A 19117-nucleotide genomic window follows, 5' to 3' on the forward strand; every position below is an offset into this window, starting at 1 on the left:
CGTTGATTGACGCTTCGGTGTATGTTTGGTCGAGCTTGCCGATCAGGGTCAATGATCGCGTCATATCGGAAGGAAGGTATTCGGTAAAGTCAAGGAAGTCGGTGACGGTAGCTTGCGCGTCTGGATCGGCGCGCATCTCGAGTGACTCGACGGAGTTGCTGATGGAACCGAGCGACTGGTGTATATCGTGTTCGACCGAGGTCCTGTTTTTGGGTGACACTTCAATGTCCATGGCGTCTGCGCCCTCCTCGGTAGAGGCCATTTCCTCGGAAGGGGTGCAATGAGAGGATGTTTTGCGGGCCTGGAAATCGGCGCATCGATCACTATGGATGCATTTGACACCGGAAAATCGATGGTGGCTGTTGGGCGTGTTGCGAAGTACAGTTGCGCATGCTTGTGATGAGGTTGCGGGTCGCGTATGCAAGGGGAGTCGCGACCTGACGTGATGTTCGGTTTAGCTCTGTGAGCTCCCTGCCGTTAGGGACCTTGGGGGCAGCTGCGATGGGGCTGGCGGGGCTTCCACCTAACATCCACTGACAGATGCGCTGGCCAGATTGGTACGCACCAAGTCCGTGCACGACCAGGACATATCTATCGCGGATTATTCAACTTCCGAATACGCGGAGAAACCTTCGGTACGTACCCTTGCTTTGCCTCCCGTCCTTTATATCATCAACTACTACCTTCAAAGGCATTAGTATGTCCGTTTCCAGTCTTTCTCTAACTTCCACTTTATTTCAAAACTATTCATAAGCAAATACAAGGGAAACAAAGTCGGATTTATATATATTGTTATTAGGACTTTTTATGAAGGTACGTATACATATATGTTGATACACATCTAGCGGTTGATGGGATACCACATATTTGCACCTATTTGGTCTGGCCTGGCATTTGGTATTGCTGGTACTCACCAGGAAGAATCTTATATAAGCAACGCCTGTCGCGACTACTATTGTCTAGGTATTTATCGTACTTGTGACCTCTCTTGTACTTTTTCAATCCCATTTTTCAGTACTAAACAACAACCTGATGTCACTATCAATTTGTAACGAGCAGAGAGATCGTTGCCCAGGCGCAGCTATAATCCACTCTAGTCCTCGTCTGCATCCCTCGCTGAGCCCTCGCCATTCCCCTGCAGTCGTTCCTCGAATCTTTTGAATTCGTTCGCGCTCACTCTGCCTACATTGGTCGCGCTGATAGTCTGGATTGCCGTGTAGAAGTGTTTCCTCGTCAAGATGCGCTCGGTCGTATCGCTCAGCTGTGAATTCACACAGTTGGTAGCAGCCATGACGCAGAGATTCTTGAGGTCTGACCCAGTGTAGTTCGGGGTTAATTTGGCGATATGATCCGTGTTGTTGTGTTGCAGCGTCTCATCCTCGTCCAACAAGCCAAGTATATCAGTTCGCTCGTCCTGCGTGGGGATGTCGAGATGTATTGCACAGGTGCTCGTCGAAGAACGGCCGGGTCCAAACCGAACGGCCTATTTGTAGCAAGTAAAACGAAGGGAGGAGCTCTTGTGTCCGTAATCAAGCCGTCCCACTCCATGAGGAACTGATCCAGCATCGACCTGATATGCCTCTTCTCGCCAGCTTTGCGCGCACCAAGCATTGCATCAGCTTCGTCAACGAAAACGATGCAAGGGTATAGTTTTCGAGCCAGAGAAAAGATGGCCTTGATCATCTTTTCGTCTTCTCCGTGGCACTTCTGCCAGACCTCGGATGTTGAGATAGATAGCATGTTGAACCCTGATTGTTTCGCCATGCCTCTAGCCAACATGCTTATGCCCGTGCCTGGGAGTTCTTAGAGAACAGAACCCGTAACCTTATTCCCCTTGAGCACGCCACAAGAGAAAGCTTTCGGGCGTAAGAGCGAAAGCGAATTCACTTGCTCCAGTTTGTTGATGATGGAAAGATCAATAAAAATGTCACGATAGTTTGGTGCTATGTTATCTATCACATATGGTTAGTGGGGTTGGAAACATTCACATCGTTGTGTTTGGACTCAGACCTGTGTTGACGATGCAATCAGAAGCATTCTTTCGAAACGCCCTTTGGCAAGGCCTTTCCACTTTCTCATCTTCCGAGCGTGGTTTTGCTGATCTGTGCTGCCCAAGGTTGAATCCAAATCGCTGTCGTAGGCATTGTTTTGTTCGACATTGTCATCAACGTCCTCATCATTCTGACTATCACTATTGCTCCCGATGAGCTTCCCGAATCGTAGGCGAAGGCCTGAAAGGAAACTTCATCCAACAGTAAGTTAAACCCGCGACCACGCGCTGCTAAGTTCTGACAATTATCAGGTTATGTTCTATGACAAACCAAATCTCGGTCAAGCTTCGTCAGACAGTGCATACTACGATTCCTCTGAAAGTGACGACAGCAGCTCATATAGCCCTTGGAATAATCGCGATTCATACCGTATACAGAGCTCAGATACCACGGCGGACCTCACTAAGACTGCATTAATGTTTGTTGTAATCATCTCCACGCGAAAGAATTCTCTTCTCGAGTCTATCGAGGGCAACGAGAAGGCTTCACAGGAACTACCGAGCCCTCTGGTTCTTGCAGACTACAGCAACGAGGAACTCAAGCAGCTCACTGTGCGTATGATACAGAAAAGGGGCATGTCGGTTGAGGGTGGGTTCGAAGATCGCAGCCTTCGTGCCTTGGTGCAGCGAGTGGCACGAGAGCGGAAGTCGAAATCGTTTTCCAACGTTCACCGCCTAGAAGAAGAACTGGAAAAGGCATGCCCAAGACGAAGTCTTCGGCTGCAGAAAGAATACGCTCAATGGCTCAGGAATGTTTCGACTGGAGGATCTCGACCGGTAAATTTTCCGCGACGAGAACTGGAAGACGGAGAGGACCTCAATGATCGCAGGCTTGTCGACTCAACCAATGGTCAAAAAAAGATACTAAAGTCAGAGGACCTTCTAGGTACAGAGCCGAAAGATCTGAGAAACGATAACGAGTCATGGAAGAAGCTTCAGGATATGATAGGGCTCGAAAAGGTCAAGAGTGAATGCGGCGATATCATCGACTATGCCCAGATCAACTACCGCCGAGAGCTTCAAGGTATGGAACCGCTCAAGATTGGTCTTAACCGAGTGTTCCTCGGGCCACCTGGCGTAGGTAAAACGACTGTTGCGCAGCTTTACGGCCAGATACTCATCGATCTTGGCCTCGTTTCCGGAAAGAAGATCATGTTGCGAAACCCATCCCACTTGATCGGCGCATATATAGGACACTCCGAAAAAATGACCATGGGCGTCTTGAAAGAAGCTCGAGGGAATGTGCTGATCATTGATGATGCACATATGCTCTATCCTGGAGCCCAGGACGCCGGTCACAAGACGGACGTCTTTCGCATCGCCGTCCTCGACACCCTCGTTGCGAATGTGTCCGCCGAACCAGAGGACAGGTGCATCATCCTGGTTGGTTACGACTATCAAATGGGACAACTGTTCAACAACAGTAACCCTGGGCTCCAGCGACGTTTCCCCAAGGAGACTGCGTTGCGGTTCGACACCTACAGCGAGGATGAGCTGTGCCAGATCATGGATCTGAAAGTCGACAAAAGTGGCCTCGAGATGTCAAAGGACGCTGCGGCGGTGTCTAGACAAGTCTTGAGCCGCATGCGTATCAACCCCAAGTTCGGGAACGCGGGCGACGTCGAGAATCTACTCAACCAGGCAAAAGTCCGCATCAACGCACGAATCACGTCCGCATCGCGTGAATCAGGGTCTGTAGATGTTGTCATAGAGCCTGGCGACATTGACCCACACTGGGACCGGGAATCGCAAGCTGGCAAAAGCCGCGCTACGCTCTTTGAAGGCTTCGTCGGATTCAACAGGATCGTTGAGCAATTTGAAGGCTATCAGAACTTAGTCGCTGGCATGCGGCTTTACGACATAGACCCCAGACCTCACATTCCGTGGACCTTCATTTTCAAGGGGCCACCAGGCACTGGCAAGACTTCAACCGCGCGAAAAGTTGGGCGGTTATACTATGACATGGGCCTCCTTTCCACAGAGGAGGTTGTGACCTGTTCGGTCAGTGATCTTGTTGGAAAGCACGTGGGAGAAACGGGACCGAAAGTTCTCAATACTCTCGAGACTGGCCTCGGAAAGGTCTTGTTCATCGACGAAGCCTATCGGCTTGCGAACGATTCCGAGTTCCATGTAGAGGCTATCGGCGAGCTAGTCGATGCAATGACCCAAGTGCGCTACAGAAACAATATGGTTATAATATTGGCAGGGTATACCGTCGAGATGGACTTTCTCCTACAGGTCAATCCTGGATTGCGTAGTAGATTCCCAGAACAGGTTGTATTCCAGCCTATGAGCCCACACGCATGTCTGAGGCATCTGAGGCAAGAGGTCCAGAAGCTCAAGATCAACATTCTGGGAGCAAGAGTAGCAAACGATGGCAAGTTGGAGACGGTCTACCGTCTCTTCAAAAAGCTCAGCCTAACGAGGGGATGGGCCAGTGGCCGTGACGTTGAGACTTTGGCCAAGACCATCGTAGGCAACGCGTACAAGAGGGCGGGAAGAGCGAAGAAGAAGCAGGACATGGACTCGCTGCAAGTCACTTTAGATGAAGTTATCGGAGCGCAAAAAGGGATGCTGGCGGAACGCCTGGGACGAATCAGCGATGAGGCGGAGGATTAGGTGGTAGTCTTAGTCATATCAACTTACGACACGAACCAGATTGAGCCCAGCGGCCAGTGGTGAACATCATCGTGTCTTTGCCAGCGAAGTCAATAAGGCCGATGACCTTCTCGTCGAGGGCATTGGCATCGTCGGGCTACTCGAGCGCATGTGGCGATGCGGTTACATCTCGGTTTTTGCCTTTCATTGTGGCCATGTAAGTGGGTAACAAAATGGCATGCTAGCCAATGCCCCAACATACAAAGGTACGTTCTATCGCCTCTCACGCTACCGTCACTATCTTTTATGTTATCCCTTCTAGTACTTCTTAACATTTATTCTACATAGAATATAAAGAAGGGGAAGGAGAAAAGAACTATTAATAAAAATAGTTATAGTAATTATAGAGATCTAGACAAGTCAAATTCTGTTACCCATTTGCCATGATTCTACCCCACGGTCCACAGGTTAAAATAGGGTTTCACAACGGTCAAGAGAGAGCCCAGTGTCTTAATTGGCGCGGAAGCACGAGCAAAAAAAAGTTTAATCGTCAAATTCCATTCCGGATTTGCATTTCTATAATTAGAAAAATGCCTCTCAAGCAGTGTTCCCACCAATGCCGCCATTCCTTGTCAACGCCAGTACCAAACGCCGTCTCATAAAACGCCCAATGACAAACTAACACCCTGACATCCGAACCACCGTTTCGAGACATCCGAGACCTTTCAATCGGCCTTCAAGATGTACTCATTCCCATCTATTTCCGTAACTGCGTAAAGCATCACAGTCTCACCAACTCGTATCTTCCTCGCGACTTATAATTGCTCCCCAAATCTTCTCCTCTTCTTCAACGTGATACCCTGAATTCGGACCCACGATTGTGAGGGACCCGTACAGAAGCATTTTCTTGCACTTCCTACAACACAAAGTCAGAACCCAGGCCTCTCGGAGAGGAATGGATCAACTTACAAGAACCCGTGTATCGTCGTGTTTCCGTATATCTCGAGGTCATTGACCTCACACGTCCCCATGACCCTCAACTTTCCAAAGCCTTTGACCTTATCACTGCCAAAACACATATCAGCGCCATCTTCTCTCGATTATAGTGGCATCAAAAAGACACAAACTCACCCAATAGACATGTACCCCACCACTGAAATATTGCCATAGGCTTTCATCTTCCCACTATTCCCGCCGTGATATCAGTATACTGTACATCTCTATGTATGCTCAATCTACAGGAGAGATAAAAGGTACTTACTCGCAAACCAAATTCCCATTGACATCAACCGTGCCATACGCCTCTACCTTATCCCTCACATCAAAGTCCCCATTCAGCATGATATTCCCCCCAGCCTTCACAGAACCAGCGACCTCGAGCGGGCCCTGTAACACAATCTCGCCCTCGCTCTGTATGGACTTGGACTGGACGACAGCCGTAGTCGTCGCCGTTGCCGCCGCCGCCGCCACACCGGGGGTCTCGTCGTACTCCGTCAGCGGACTAGGTCCGGTCGTGGCCGTGGTCGACGAGGAGGCATAATAACTACCCGTCGTGCCAGCGGGAGAAACCTCGTCGTAGTATTCGAATTGGGCGGCAGAAGCAGCGGCGGCGGCGGCTTCCTTGCCCTTCCTCGACGACTGCTTGGACTTGGGAGCCATTGATCCGTCTTATATCCCAATAAAAAGGGACTCTAAAAAGCCCGAAAAGATGACTGTGAATGGTCTCCACTGAGGGGGATATGTGAAAATAACTCTAAAAGCTCGGCGGTAACATACCAAAAGCCATATACCATTCCCAGAAAAATGGGCGGTCCGTTGAAGATCATATATCGACGAAACAGCAAGAAAGCTGCCCCGAACTTCTCCATACCTACCTTACCTCTCCGACTGGATCCAACCACCACCATGCTTCGTCCGCCCGGCACACTGGGCAGAATGCCCACCGGAGACAAGAAAAAAGACATCAGCCTCAGCCGCTCCATGGACATAATCGAAACATCACTTTCCCAATCAAGAGTCCGACCGGAACAAGCTGAAGGACAAACTGCAAGTATGCGTTCTGCCCCCCGGTCCATCACCGTCACTCAAGGAAGAGAGATTGCGGACGATACGAGTCTGTCTACGACGATGTTCCCCCGCGGTGTGCCTGAACACCCCTCCTTTTCGCCCTACATAGAATAAGTCGGCAAACTCCATCTTCCGTGCCTCCCACCTACCCCCTGCTCAAAAAGTGATATAATCCCAAGAGCTGATCTACTGATCGTCGTTTTCCCGGTAAATCCCTCAGTCCCGGAGTTACCCCCTCCCCATCCCCAAAGCCCAACCCCCACACCCATGACCCGAACAGCCGCGTCAAGTGCACGGCATATTAGTCAGGTAGGGGCAATATTTCCCAAATCTCTTTTGACATCGTCGTCCGGGCGCGGCAGCCTAAACCCATCCATTACCCCCAGCTGTCCCAGCACATACAATTGTCGATGATTCATTGCCCATTTGCCCCCAGCTGGCCAGCTCTCCAGCTTCCAGGTCCAGGTCCAGGTCCAGCTCCAGCCGCAATGCTACGGTGCATGGGAATGTTCCCTACGTGCAACGAACAAAGATCTGACCTGCCTGCCGCCCTGCCGCCGCCCTGCGTCCGGGCACAAAGCAAACCCGACCGCAAGCCCTGATCTACCTCACCTAGGCGCGGCGTGCAGCGGCAGCGGCAGCAGCAGTAGGAGCAGCAGCAGCAGCCTCAATGGACACGTACAGATTCCGTACAAAATCCACACATGTGCGCCGCAGGCGAGCAAGCGAACAGCTACGCAAGGTGGTCGAGAAAAGGCAAGAAATACGAAACAAAAAGAAGACTTCAATGTCTCATGTCTCAGTTGAATCCCGTAAGCCCGTCACCCGTTTGCCCGTCGCCCCCCTTTCTCCTCCACCCCGATGAAGAAAAAGCAAAAAGAAAAAGTGACTGAAAACTGCCTTGAGAAACGAATACTCCGTGTACCCATGATCCATCCCACATTGGTCCATAGGCATCCCCAGGAAAACAAGAGGCGACGAAACCCTGGTCGATAATCCTCTCGGTATGGTTCGCCAAACCCAACTAGCCCTGGAGCAAATCACCCCGATTAGGAAATCCGGACAGAGATGTTCATGGATGTCATGCCCTGGAGTGAAGTCTTTAAGCCCGAGCTCCCGAGGAGGAGCAAGTGGGTGACAAAATAGGATTGCTGGTCATTAAAAGATCGTAATGCTCACTTACCTAAGGTACTTGATGTTCCTACAAGTAACTTTTTTATTCTTCTTATCTCTTTCATCTCTATAATCTCTATTATTTCCACTATTTTCATTTCTTATATATTCATTAGAAAATACTCTTGAAAAGAAGAAGAAGAATAGGGAGAATGTTAGAGGAGCTCGACTGGATACCTATAGAGCGGCAATCGATTTTGTCACCCACTTGAAGAGGAGGACATTCACGTCAAGTTCCACCACCAACACCTCAATCCAGGAACCTGGAAATCCTCCACCCTGCTGCACCTGCACCTGCAACCTACAACCCTGCGCCTGCGTCTTGCGCCGCGATCTGCTCGAGGCTTGCATATTATTTGTCCGCCTCACTCGAGACAACTTTTCAACAATCTCAATGTTGCCATGTCCTGGACTCATGTCCCCGTGTGATCCGTAACCCAGCTTGTCCAGCTCCACGGGGGAAAATAACATTAATCAGCCGCGCAGGCAACAGGAAATAAAGATGTGCCCTACCAAGCTGGAGAATCGCAATACCCAAAGGCACCAAATCCAAGCTCAACATCCCCAGCTCATCAGGTCCTGAGCGTCAGGTTCACCGAATCCGCATTGGTAATCCAAAATCCAATATCCTGCTTTTTTCCCTGACCGAAACCTCCGTCATTCCTACACTACCTACCTGACCTACCTCCCCATCTTTTCAGCCCTACGTCGGCTAACCTGACCACTCATCAGAGACATCAGACAGCCTCTCCCCCCTTCCTCTTCTCCCCTGTATTCGTCCCAAATAATCCAAGACAAGGAAACGAAACAAATTCCGCTAGCTTCCTGCACGAAGCCGATGGATTGGGACTAGTCTCTCGATTCTATTGTCCAGGCGAGGCTGACTTTCTAGCAAGGGGGAAGGAACGCGAGGGGAGGGGGAGGGTTTCTTCCTTGTTAACGGGATGGTGTAAGGGTCACGAGTGTAGAACGTATGCATGCCATATTTAGGGAAAAGTGAACGTCGCGAAACCATCACGTCACTAATTCTCGGTCCAACCCCCTGCGATATTGGCTTGAACGTTGTCTTAATAAAGGTCTCACTCTAGGAAACTGCAGTATCACGGGCGAATAGGAGCCTGCCGGACAGACAAGACGCACGAAGAACAGGAAGACCAAAAGACGTATACACTACTCGAGACATAGACAAAGAAAAAAAGAGGACGCAAGAAAAGATTGGTATACATCGACTTGGATGGATCACTGGGCGATGCAGCTGCAGCAACAGCGTTTTGATGTGCATCTTCGCCCCTTCAAGCAAGCAACTTCCCCTCCTTTCCAAGACTGCGCAAAGTCCCCTGAATAGCAACACGAAAAAAAAGAAGACCACCCTTGGCCTCGAAAAGCCCCGAAACTCCTCTTCTTGGACAGTCAGCATCTGCTGTCCGCCTCGCCAAGGTAGAATTTGCCTCGGTCGCAAGGCAAAGTAAGGTACACATTCCCCAATCCCCGCTCATGAGTCTCCACCACCGACGAATGCAAGGCCGATGCCGGTGAAGAATGCCGCGGCGACCCAGGCGCCGGAGTAAGCAGTCGCACCATACGACTCGACGCCGTTGACAGTCATGAAAGTCTGCAGATAGGTGTTGACACCCGTGACAACCATGGCGACCACGGTTCGCAGGATGACAACCTTTGCCCGCGTCGTGTAGCCCCAAATGTTCCACGCCAGAGTCTCGCCAAGCGTGGCCGTCGCAGGGTCGAATTCGGCCAGCTTCTCGTCCTCGGAAGTCTCGCCAGTCGCGACAAAGGGCGTGAAGATGAAGGACTTTGCTGCAACACCAAACGCAACGGTCACGGGCAATGTAGCCAGAAAGTTCGTGGTGTAGGCAGGCGCAAGGCTCGGCAGCCCCTGGAAGTAGACCACGAGGGTGGTGGGCAGGTACGTCTTGTAAGCAGTAAACAGGGTGAGGCTGTAGATAGCTGCCGACAGAATGGTGGTGTAGATCTGGATCGGGATATCGGTGAGAATCTCGCGGTTGGCGACGTTCTTAGCGCCAGCATGCGCGCCCGACAAAGGCCTCAGGAGTTGGAAGGGCAGGAAGGTAGACAGCATCTCAATTCCCAGAGCCGAGATGGCGGTGGCGGTGCTGATGTTGTAGAAGGTAGCGATAAGGTAGACCTAGACGCAAAATGCATGTAAGCGAAAGCTGCAGTTGACTGTCCCAAGCCTGCCGTCATCATCATTCCTCGTCGGAGCACAACGTACCGGCGGACCATGCGCGAGCAGGTTGAGCGCTGCGAGATCGTAGCTATCAAAGTTGCCGAACCAGCCAAGGGCAAGCTCGAATCTACATGAGGTCGCGATTGTCAGCAAAAACACATTTCTCTGCCCGGTCCTCGAGCGAACCCCCCACCCCCCCAGAAAGATGATTTCTGTGATTCAAAAGGCAACTTACATGCGCCATCCTGCCAAAGTCGCGACCTCGCCCCAGGTATCCAAGCTCTTTGAAATCCCCGCCAGCTCCCCACGGCTCCACTCGCTGAGAAAGCTGTAGCACAGACTCGAGATGCTAAAGCTCAACACCGTGACAAGCGGGAACTGAAGCGCTTTCGGAAGGTGCGATCGCTGCTTCCGCGGGTGCTGGTGATCGCGATCTCTCTCGCCAATCTGGAGTGCCTCGGTCTCTTTTGCCGCCGCCACCTCTGTCGCGTCGTTGACAACAGCCAGTGCCTCGACTGTGCCGTCGGGTGCTGTGTCGAGCCGCTCGAGGTGGCTCGCGATCGGTTCGATCGCGTTGGATGTGGTCTCGTCGACCTCGGGCTCCTCGACGGGGCGCGATGCCTCTCTTCTGCGTCTTAACGTGGGCATCTTGTTTGTGCTGTGCTTTGCGCGTGTGAGTGTTGATGGAATAAGCAACGTGTTATGTTTTTCGTAGTGAAGGACCTCGAAGTCGGGATTGGCGATGCGTCAGTTGCAGACGTACGAGAGGGGTAGAGCAAGAAGAAAAAAAGGGTAGCGAGGCTGTAGGAGAAATGAGCAGCAGCAGCCGTTTGCGATAAGCGGTTTGCGACACGATGAGATCAATGAGGGCAAAGAGGAAAGAAAAAGTGAGACCTGTACGCTTTTTTTTTCGCCCAGGGCAGCTGCTGTGGATTGTGGACAGTGGCCTACCTATGATGCCGAGTGGAGAAAGAAGCTGTCCGGACGGGTAAAGGTGACGTCGCTGGGGTAACAGCAGCTCGCGGAAGGTGGTGAGGTAAGCTGTGTGGTCCGACAGTGGGTAACAGTCCAACCGGAAAGAGCCACCAACAGGTCTTCCTTCTCTCAATGGAACTCTCGAGTCCTCCTGCCTTCCTTCCCCACACCGCCGGCCAGCAAACAACCACCGCCGTGCCTCAGCAGCCCGCCCAGCGAAGCGGGAAAACTCCACTGTGAGCGGGCTTTCAAGGATAGATATTTTCTACTGGCTCCGTCCATGATCCGTAAAATTGCAGACTTTTTCTTCCGTCTTTTTTTCTCTTTCTTTCTCTTTGTTTTCATTTTTCTCTCTTCGAATCAAATTTCTTCATCGTCCCCTTCCGCTCTAGAAGTATTTAATACATGCAAACCTCCCCCCAAAGCTTTTCAAGTCTTGGGGAGGAGGATGCTATCTGTACCTCGTCAAAAATTGGCCTACCTCACCTTTGCCTCCCCGTTTGCTTTGCTTGGTGTCTGTCTTGTCTGTGTGATCTTCAAAGCTTGATGAGCTCACATGCAAATCTTCGCCTTTCGGGAGCAAAGCTCCGGGTGTGCCTGGTTAAGGTTGCTGCTGACGTTCCAACTCACCAACCACCATCCACCTTGTCTCGTCACTTCAGCCATCGTCGTTGGTAAACATTAGCCACGCTCCAAGCCCAAGTGCCTCGTCGCGATCAATAGTCCTCTTTTTCATCCAGACAAAAAGTCACACAGGTCACCAGCGGCGAATATCAAGCAGGCTTTTTTGAACTTTTTTATCTTTTTCATTTCATTTCGTTGTGCTGGTTTCATACCGAACACTGAGCGTCGCGGCCAATCTTGGGGCATCGCACTCGTTTGTCTCGTCAGAACCATCAGCGTGACAGCTTTGGGCATTCGCTCGACGCCCTCTCCGTCTCTCACTTTAACCTCGTGGAGTTGCAATCTCGATCCCATCCTTTCGACCTGCCTTGCTGGGCCAGATCATGATGCAAGACCGGGCCCTCCACTCCTTGGTGCTGAGAGATCGGCGGCGGAGACAGAACCACCTCATTTACAGGGTTTAGTATATGGTGGTACAAAAGAAACACATCCTCCCCTCACTTTCCATCTTTATGTACTCATCTCCTCAGATACCGTCGGCATCAATCGTGGAACGGAGTTTCGCTATTCCTCCATACGTCCGAAGACGCCGTCGTCATCTTCGTCGCTTCGAGATCGAGATCGGCGGTCAAAGTCATCATCGTCCATCACGCTGTCGCTGTCTTCCATTTTGACATCGGAGCCGCGGACCTCGCCTCGTGTGAAGCTCTCTGGCTGCCTGCTAGGGAAGCTGTTCAGGAATCCGGCACTGAAACCTGCGCTGAACCCGGCACTCGAGAAGGATGCCGCTTGATCGAGATATTGCGCCGGTAGCGGGGGCACAGGAGGGGCATCTGCTGGAAGCTGCACTGTTCTCCCGTTGTTGCTGTTGAAGCTGCAGCTCAGGAGCTCCACGGCGGCTGCCAGATCCTGATCTTCTTGTCCGGTGGCGTTTCTTCCTGACGACGGCGGTCGTTGGTCCTGGCTGGTTTGACGGAAGTGTGAAGAGAATCCTGATCCACGGGGCATGCTGCCTGTCACGAGAGGATTGATGGACGGCGCCGACTGGTAAGAACGACCGAATCCACTTCCGGACCCGTACCGCTTCGCGAACGAACGATCCGATGTCGAGAATCCCTCCAATTGAGGAGGTGGGGTGGTATCGGCAGAGCTGTGTCGCTCGTCTGAATATCCAGAAGCAGCGGGAGAAGTCGATTCTTCTTGGTCACTAGGGAAATCCTTGGCGGAATCCGGGGGAGTCGCCGCATCGCCTTCCTCTTTGTGGTTCATGGTCAACAAGACAGAGGCAGCCTCAAGGAGCTGGACTTGCTGATGCTTAGAAATAAGCAGCTTGGAAGTCAAGGACCACTCGGGAGTGTGTTCCCACCTGATCAGAAATGAGTCAACAAACTGCTCGACTAGTTCTGATTTTGGGAACCCAGCATGCAAGTCTCGAAACCCACGCTACGATATTTGGGATGGAATGAGGAAATTGGGAAAGAGGAAGGGAAACGAACAAATGCTTGGTCAGGCAACTGCTGTGCTTGTATCCCTTTCCGCACGTCTCGCACTTGAGCTCGATGCGGTTGAACTTTCTGCCCTCTTTTACGAGAGGCTGTCCATCGCTGGCGCGACGAATACGAGCCTTTTGAGCATCATCATCGCCTTCGTCGGCTGACCCGTTAACTGGGTCATCCTCAATGGCGCTCTCGTGGATCTCTGTCTTCCCATCCAAGTGGAATTTACGCGTCGGCAGACTCGCTGGAGGCGAGGGGAGACTCCCGATGATGGCGGCGCGGGCTGCAGCACTCTTTGAGGCCGTGTTTCTACGAGAGCTGACGGCAATGGGCGTGACTTTGTCGCCGCCCACTTCCTTGATTGCCGCTGCCATGGCCGCCGCGTTCGCGGCGGTATTTGTCATTGACTTGCGGCGAGTCACACGGTGGTTGGCATTGAGAGCGCCGCTGAGGATGGAATGGGAGTTGGTGCGAGAGTGGGATTGTCGTGTGGTAAGCCCGGAAGAGGAAGCAGTTGATAGAGAGGGACGGTGTTGGTTCAATGGCCTTGTGGTCTGCTGCATTTCCTGAACGAGGACGAAGTGATCAGCAAGACTGGGTTGAGATGCGTGTTGGGAGCGAGCTAAGCAGGGCAGGGCCTGGGTCGGAATCCCGATTCCGGGCATACCTTTGAAGAGGCCATTGCCAACTACCGATGCTAATCAGGTTCGACAACGAGTGTCGAACACTTTGTCCCTTGCTAGAGTATCGTGAAAGTGAAGTGATTCGTAAACGCGGTGGGATCGTGTGTTGTTGTTTGGCGGTGGTAGACAGATGGATAGGTAGAAAGTGAGTCGCAAAGACGAGCCTCCGGGCGAGAAATAATATTATTTTGGGGAGGAGCAGCAATTCGGCAGGGGTGTGTCTGTGGGCGGGTGTACCTAGTAGCTCCGAGCTGGACCAGCCGACAGCATGTGGTGAGTGTGGTGGTGGTGGTGTTGAACGGTCAGGATGCCTTGGGGTTAGTCGACTGATGATCAACAGGGCTGTCGAGGTCCAGGCCAGATTCAACTTTTTTCTCTTTACCCTTCCGCTTGAATGCTGTGCTTTGAATCGAGGTGTAGCTGAAGTGAGAGGGAAAAAGTTGTGGGCTCGAGACAGAGTACGTTTGGAAGAGGACCCAAAAAGTCCAGCAATGGGCGAAACAGTCCAGACGGCCCTTTCCAACAAGTTGCCAGAAAGAAATGGAAAAGAAGCGCTGGTCGGGGACGAGCATCAGCCTTCATTGGTCGTATTGCACCACCAGGTCGCTAGGATGAAGGAGCCAGAAGGAGGAGGGAGGGGAGGGGCAGAAGACCGTACCGCAGCAGCAGGACCAGACTCACACACTCACGACACTCCCCCTCCCACCTTCAACTCGCAGAGCGCAGACAGCGACGACGCTGGGCGGGAAAGAAGGAGAAAGCGGCAGAGGAGAGAGAAAGAAGAGAGGGTGGGTGGGGCTGGGTGTGTGTTGAGAGAGAAAGGGGGCGTAGGCTTTGGCGTTGGAAGTGAGGGTGAGGTGCGCAGCTGGGTTCATGGACGAGGGAAGGGGACTGACTGGCTGGCTGGCTGGCTGGTCCTCTCTCCGTCTCTCTCTCTCTCTCTCTCTCTCTTTCTCTCTGCGTAGCCGTCTGTGTTGTAGGTATCTTTCCACCTTCACTTCTCTTGTCCCCTTCCCCGTGTCCCACAGTGTGCAACCGGATCAAGGTACGCTGGCATGTACCTCTCAGGTGGTGGAAGGTGCAAGTGGACATGACCGTGAGCGCAGCGGACGGGCGCCAGGAACAAGGAGCATGGAGCATGGCCCGTGGTCGTCCTTTGGCAATGGGCGAGCGATGGTCGGCCTCCCGAGCGATGGACGTGTCCGTAAGGCGCCGGTGCGGCGGGGAAGGTCACTGGGGGAGGGGTGAACGAAACCCATGGATCCATCCCAGTAACCCATAACCCTCGTCCTTCGTCCCAGAGCCCAGACCCATTGATGGCCAGGGCCGATAGCGTGCTTGAGTTGCACATCGTAAATAGCAATTTTATGTATGGCACTTTTATTCTCGACTCTTGGGTGCTCGCAGATGCTGTTGCCTCTCGTCGGTCGTTCTCGATGATGCTTTCTGAACTTGGATGATTCGTATCCTTAAAACAAGCGCGGATATGACGATATACGGTGGATGTATGTGGTATGGGAGTAATTCTGCCCCAGGATCTATGCCAGGCGACTAAGCCAACAAGAGAGACGCTCAAAGAAACGCGGCCTTTGTTGGTAAACGCCTCGCCCGTACACCAACACAGGTGGACTCGTGCCTTGGTCCCTAGCTGGACCAGGGTGGCGTAGTTTGGCTCGAGTGCCTAATTATTTCTCTGATTGTCTGGTTCCCCTTGATCCCGTACGGATACTTCGTAGTCGTCTGAAGACTTGTCGGGACCTTGCTAGTCTGGTGACCGCCAAATCTTTTTTTTCTGCTTCTCTCCTTCTTTTGGTTTCCTGTTCGCGAGGTAACGATGTGGAATGATTGAGACAACAGGCTCCAATGAGTTGTGAAGAATGTCGTGTCTTGGTCGGAAGCGAGAGGCCTATCGACCGCAAGTGGCATGTTTCAGCGGATTGCCAGGTTCAGAGTTGCGTCGCACCCCACGACGGCTCTGCTCCCCTAACGTGGAGGCTCCATAGAGGCAGGCAGGCGGGAGGACAGGCGACTGCTCCCGGGCCATAGAGCTGGAGGCTGGAGCAGTGAGCATCAAGTTGGGGCGTTGGGGCATAGGGCGGAGAAGGGGAGAGAGCATTGGTCGCCTCTGGTCTCGTTTAACTGGAGAAGGTGGTTTCCATCGGATCAGGAACGGAAGTTCGCACGCGGGGGAGAAGGCAGTAGCTTCGCATTGCTGCTATGCTAGGTCATGCCAAAGTTGTGTTGTGCGAGCTTCAAGGTTGTGAGCTGTGTGAGCTGTGCGTAATGCGCTGTGCGTTGGTCGAATGAGCGAGAGCGTGAGGGGGTTGTCAACGGCAGAAACCCAAGCTTGGGGAACACTGCGCGAGAACCTTAGTACATGATACTCCGGAGTGAGTGTCCATGGTAAGCTGCAAAAGTGGGAAGAAGCAAGGAGGCAAGGTACGAAGTAGGCATTGCGCAAAAAGGCATGGAAAAGATGTCTTATTGAAACTCGGGTGGATGCCTCCTAGTGTTTCTGCAATTGCCGACCTGTGTGCCTTGACTGTGATTTGGCACTTTGGTTTGAGTACTCTGTGCTTCACAACCGTTGTTTCGTTTTCTTCTTTCTTCGAAAAAGGCGACGTTATCATAAACCTGTTGTTTCTTCATTGGATCTGCATGCTACCGGTAGTAGGCTCAGAGAAGTGCGAGGAGCAAGGCAACTCGAGGAACAGCAAGTACAGGTACGTGTACAAAAGACAAGGGAAAAGAAACGATGAAGAATCCAAAATAAAGAAAATCCCCGATGGACGGTTCTGCTGATCGTTGATCACACGGAAGCCAAGCAGGAGACAGGTCTTCGACGGCGTTGTTGGGTTGACAAGTCGTTGGGTGCGAGGCGGGTGCGAGGCAGGTACGAACTTCTCTCATGTTGGTGCTGAGGAACAACGCAGGTACACAGTGCAGGCCCGGTGAGCTCTCCCTTAGGTAAGCATCATCTAATCCCGGGCAAGAGAAGGTACGTATCTTATCTGCACATTCTTCCTGAACAGTAACAAGTCACTACACACTGTACGACTGTCTGTACAATTCTGTGACAAATACACAGTGGAGACAGTGCCCTGGTCAGTCACGTTCCTGGGGAAGTTCCAATCCACCCGTATCTCAACCAGTGACGTAGTTTCCCTCCGAGCGCGGACCAAACATGAGTTCAATTCTTTGTCAACTCAGGGGCAACAGCTGCGGCTTCAATCCGTAAATGGACGTAAAGCATCGCGGCCAAAGCAGATGGGAAACGACAGGCAGAACATCGGACAAACAAAGCCCTACACCGTGTGCCGTTCAAGCTCTCGTGTCCGTTTTGGAGACGTGCTACAACCATCAACGGATTGCGACGATGGAGAGCCACCACCACCACCACCACCACCAACACCACTGCAGTCTGCCGTACTTTACCACACACAGTAAGTTGACGATAACACCACCCCCGTCCCCTGCCCACTCCTCCTTCCCCCTCTCGCACTCCTTGTCCTCTTCGTCCTCTTCCATCTTGCTCCACACTAACCAGACACCCCAGCGAAACGTCCTCCCAATCATCCGCGCCAGAACCGGACATCACAACCACACGCCTGGGGCTTCCCCACCACCAGCTTACCTCCTCCACCACCTTCTGACCAGATACAGGCCCCTCCTAGTGACCACTAATCACAGGACTTGTCCGCTGAGACGGTCGGCCTGGCCTGAAGTTGACTGAGGCGGCGTTGGAGCAACGCGAACCCGACCAAACAGCTTTCCTTTCCGGCCCGGCCTACTGCGCTGTTCTCGTTCTCAGCACGGAACCAACAGTTTACACCTTCGCCGTCGGCCGTCTCTTACAACACTCCTGCTCTCCAGACCTTCCGCTGACCGGCAATCTGCTGGAATTTGATAGAGTCCAGCTGTTGACCAGGATATCGGTCAGACGGTCAGTCCTGGGCCCGGTCTCGTCTCCGTCTCCCTCACGCCGTGCTAGGGGGGCCGCCATTGCGATTCGGGACGGTCAGCTGGCCCCCTCCCCTCCTCCATCGGGCGCCATGCGGGCTTCTGCTCTGGGCAAGTCGGGTGGATTCTCGTGCCTCTGGCGGAACGTCGTCCACCCCGTCATTATTGCGCTCCCCGACGCAGACCGTCGCTTATGCTGCCGACTCTTGCCTCTGACCGGCCAGAATGGGATGCCTTTGCCACTTGACGCTATTGTTTCCTGGATGCCATCGCTCAGCCTGGGCTAGGCATTGGTAACGCAGTCCAAAGATCGTCAGCAGAGATGTCCTCTAACATCAATCTACTCGCCAATGTCCGGAGATGGCCAAGCCACACCGCACGCGAGAAAGAGACAACGCACCCTCTGCCCGAATCTTGAATATTGCCAACCTCGCCTTCATAGGCATTACCTAAGTTCGGCATGCAACTAGTGCTTCACTGGGCGCAGCTGTTCAAGTCTAAGCCTGGGTGACCAGAGTTTCAGTCACCAAAAGTGACGCTTTGAACGCATGCAAAATGCGTTCTCGGTTTCTGCCGTTGGTAGCTGTGTCTTCGGTGTTTCCCCAACGTCGACGAGCCGCTCTTGTCTCAGAAAAAAGAGGACGCGAACCTGTTCTTGTGGCATCAACTTGGACTCTGGGGTCTCCCGTAACGCCAGCGGGCTTTGCGCCTCTAGTCCCGCCTTCCGCCTCCTCTGCTTCACATCTTGATTCTTTGACAGTCTCAAACCCCTTCACCGGTTTTCACGCCCGCTGCGATTGAATGTGGCCAACTGAACCAGAGGAACTGTAACCAGTGTCTAGGAGATTAGAGCACACAGCTAGCGAGATTTGACTACCTTGAACTGGACGTCGATGAAAGTTGGCTCAAGCCGGTGACAAATTGCTTGAGAGGTTAACTATCAGAAGCAACATCCACGAGCGTACTTCTAGCAAGGCTCTCGGAAGCGCTGGTCTTGTTGTCGTTGCGCTGAGAGCAATCGAGATGGAAGAAACGTTGTTCAAAGGTCCAACCAATTATCGACGGCAGCTAACAATGCTGTGTAACACATGCAAAATGGGTTTGCGAGTAAACTGAGTAGGCATGGTCTCCATATTCTACAACAGACACAGTACGGGGATGCCTTGTTGGCCGTTAACTGAAGAGGGCAACTATTCATCTTCGCATTTCGAGGTCGACTTCATCTGCGTCTGATTAACGCAAGAACCACGTTGGCATCAGCTCGTCGTGTCCTACACTATACCCATGA

The 19117-nt window shown here is 52.4% G+C and overlaps 5 protein-coding genes across 5 annotated transcripts; 1 reads left to right on the forward strand and 4 right to left on the reverse strand.

Moving 5' to 3' along the window:
- Positions 1–1093: 1093 nt before the first annotated feature.
- Positions 1094–1740, reverse strand: N0V96_007810 (uncharacterized protein; the record flags this gene model as incomplete). The annotated part of the gene is made up of 2 exons (XM_065758139.1): positions 1094–1483; positions 1504–1740. 2 exons carry the CDS (start codon positions 1738–1740, stop codon positions 1094–1096), a joined length of 627 nt encoding a protein of 208 aa, XP_065613281.1.
- A 727-nt stretch (positions 1741–2467) lies between these two features.
- N0V96_007811 (uncharacterized protein) lies at positions 2468–4669 on the forward strand (the record flags this gene model as incomplete). The annotated part of the gene is made up of 1 exon (XM_065758140.1): positions 2468–4669. The coding sequence occupies one exon, from the start codon at positions 2468–2470 to the stop codon at positions 4667–4669; it is 2202 nt and encodes a 733-aa protein (XP_065613282.1).
- A 1236-nt stretch (positions 4670–5905) lies between these two features.
- Positions 5906–6307, reverse strand: N0V96_007812 (uncharacterized protein; the record flags this gene model as incomplete). The annotated part of the gene is made up of 1 exon (XM_053196440.2): positions 5906–6307. The coding sequence occupies one exon, from the start codon at positions 6305–6307 to the stop codon at positions 5906–5908; it is 402 nt and encodes a 133-aa protein (XP_053046091.2).
- A 3073-nt stretch (positions 6308–9380) lies between these two features.
- Positions 9381–10739, reverse strand: N0V96_007813 (uncharacterized protein; the record flags this gene model as incomplete). The annotated part of the gene is made up of 3 exons (XM_053196441.2): positions 9381–10049; positions 10137–10218; positions 10327–10739. 3 exons carry the CDS (start codon positions 10737–10739, stop codon positions 9381–9383), a joined length of 1164 nt encoding a protein of 387 aa, XP_053046092.1.
- A 1515-nt stretch (positions 10740–12254) lies between these two features.
- N0V96_007814 (uncharacterized protein) lies at positions 12255–13560 on the reverse strand (the record flags this gene model as incomplete). Its single annotated transcript, XM_053196442.2, has 2 exons — positions 12255–13056; positions 13187–13560. 2 exons carry the CDS (start codon positions 13558–13560, stop codon positions 12255–12257), a joined length of 1176 nt encoding a protein of 391 aa, XP_053046093.1.
- Between the last annotated feature and the right edge of the window lie 5557 nt (positions 13561–19117).

The sequence above is a fragment of the Colletotrichum fioriniae genome (genome assembly GCF_027942845.1).
Source record: "Colletotrichum fioriniae strain IMI 355084 chromosome Unknown scaffold_9, whole genome shotgun sequence".
In the NCBI taxonomy this organism is placed as follows: domain Eukaryota; kingdom Fungi; phylum Ascomycota; class Sordariomycetes; order Glomerellales; family Glomerellaceae; genus Colletotrichum; species Colletotrichum fioriniae.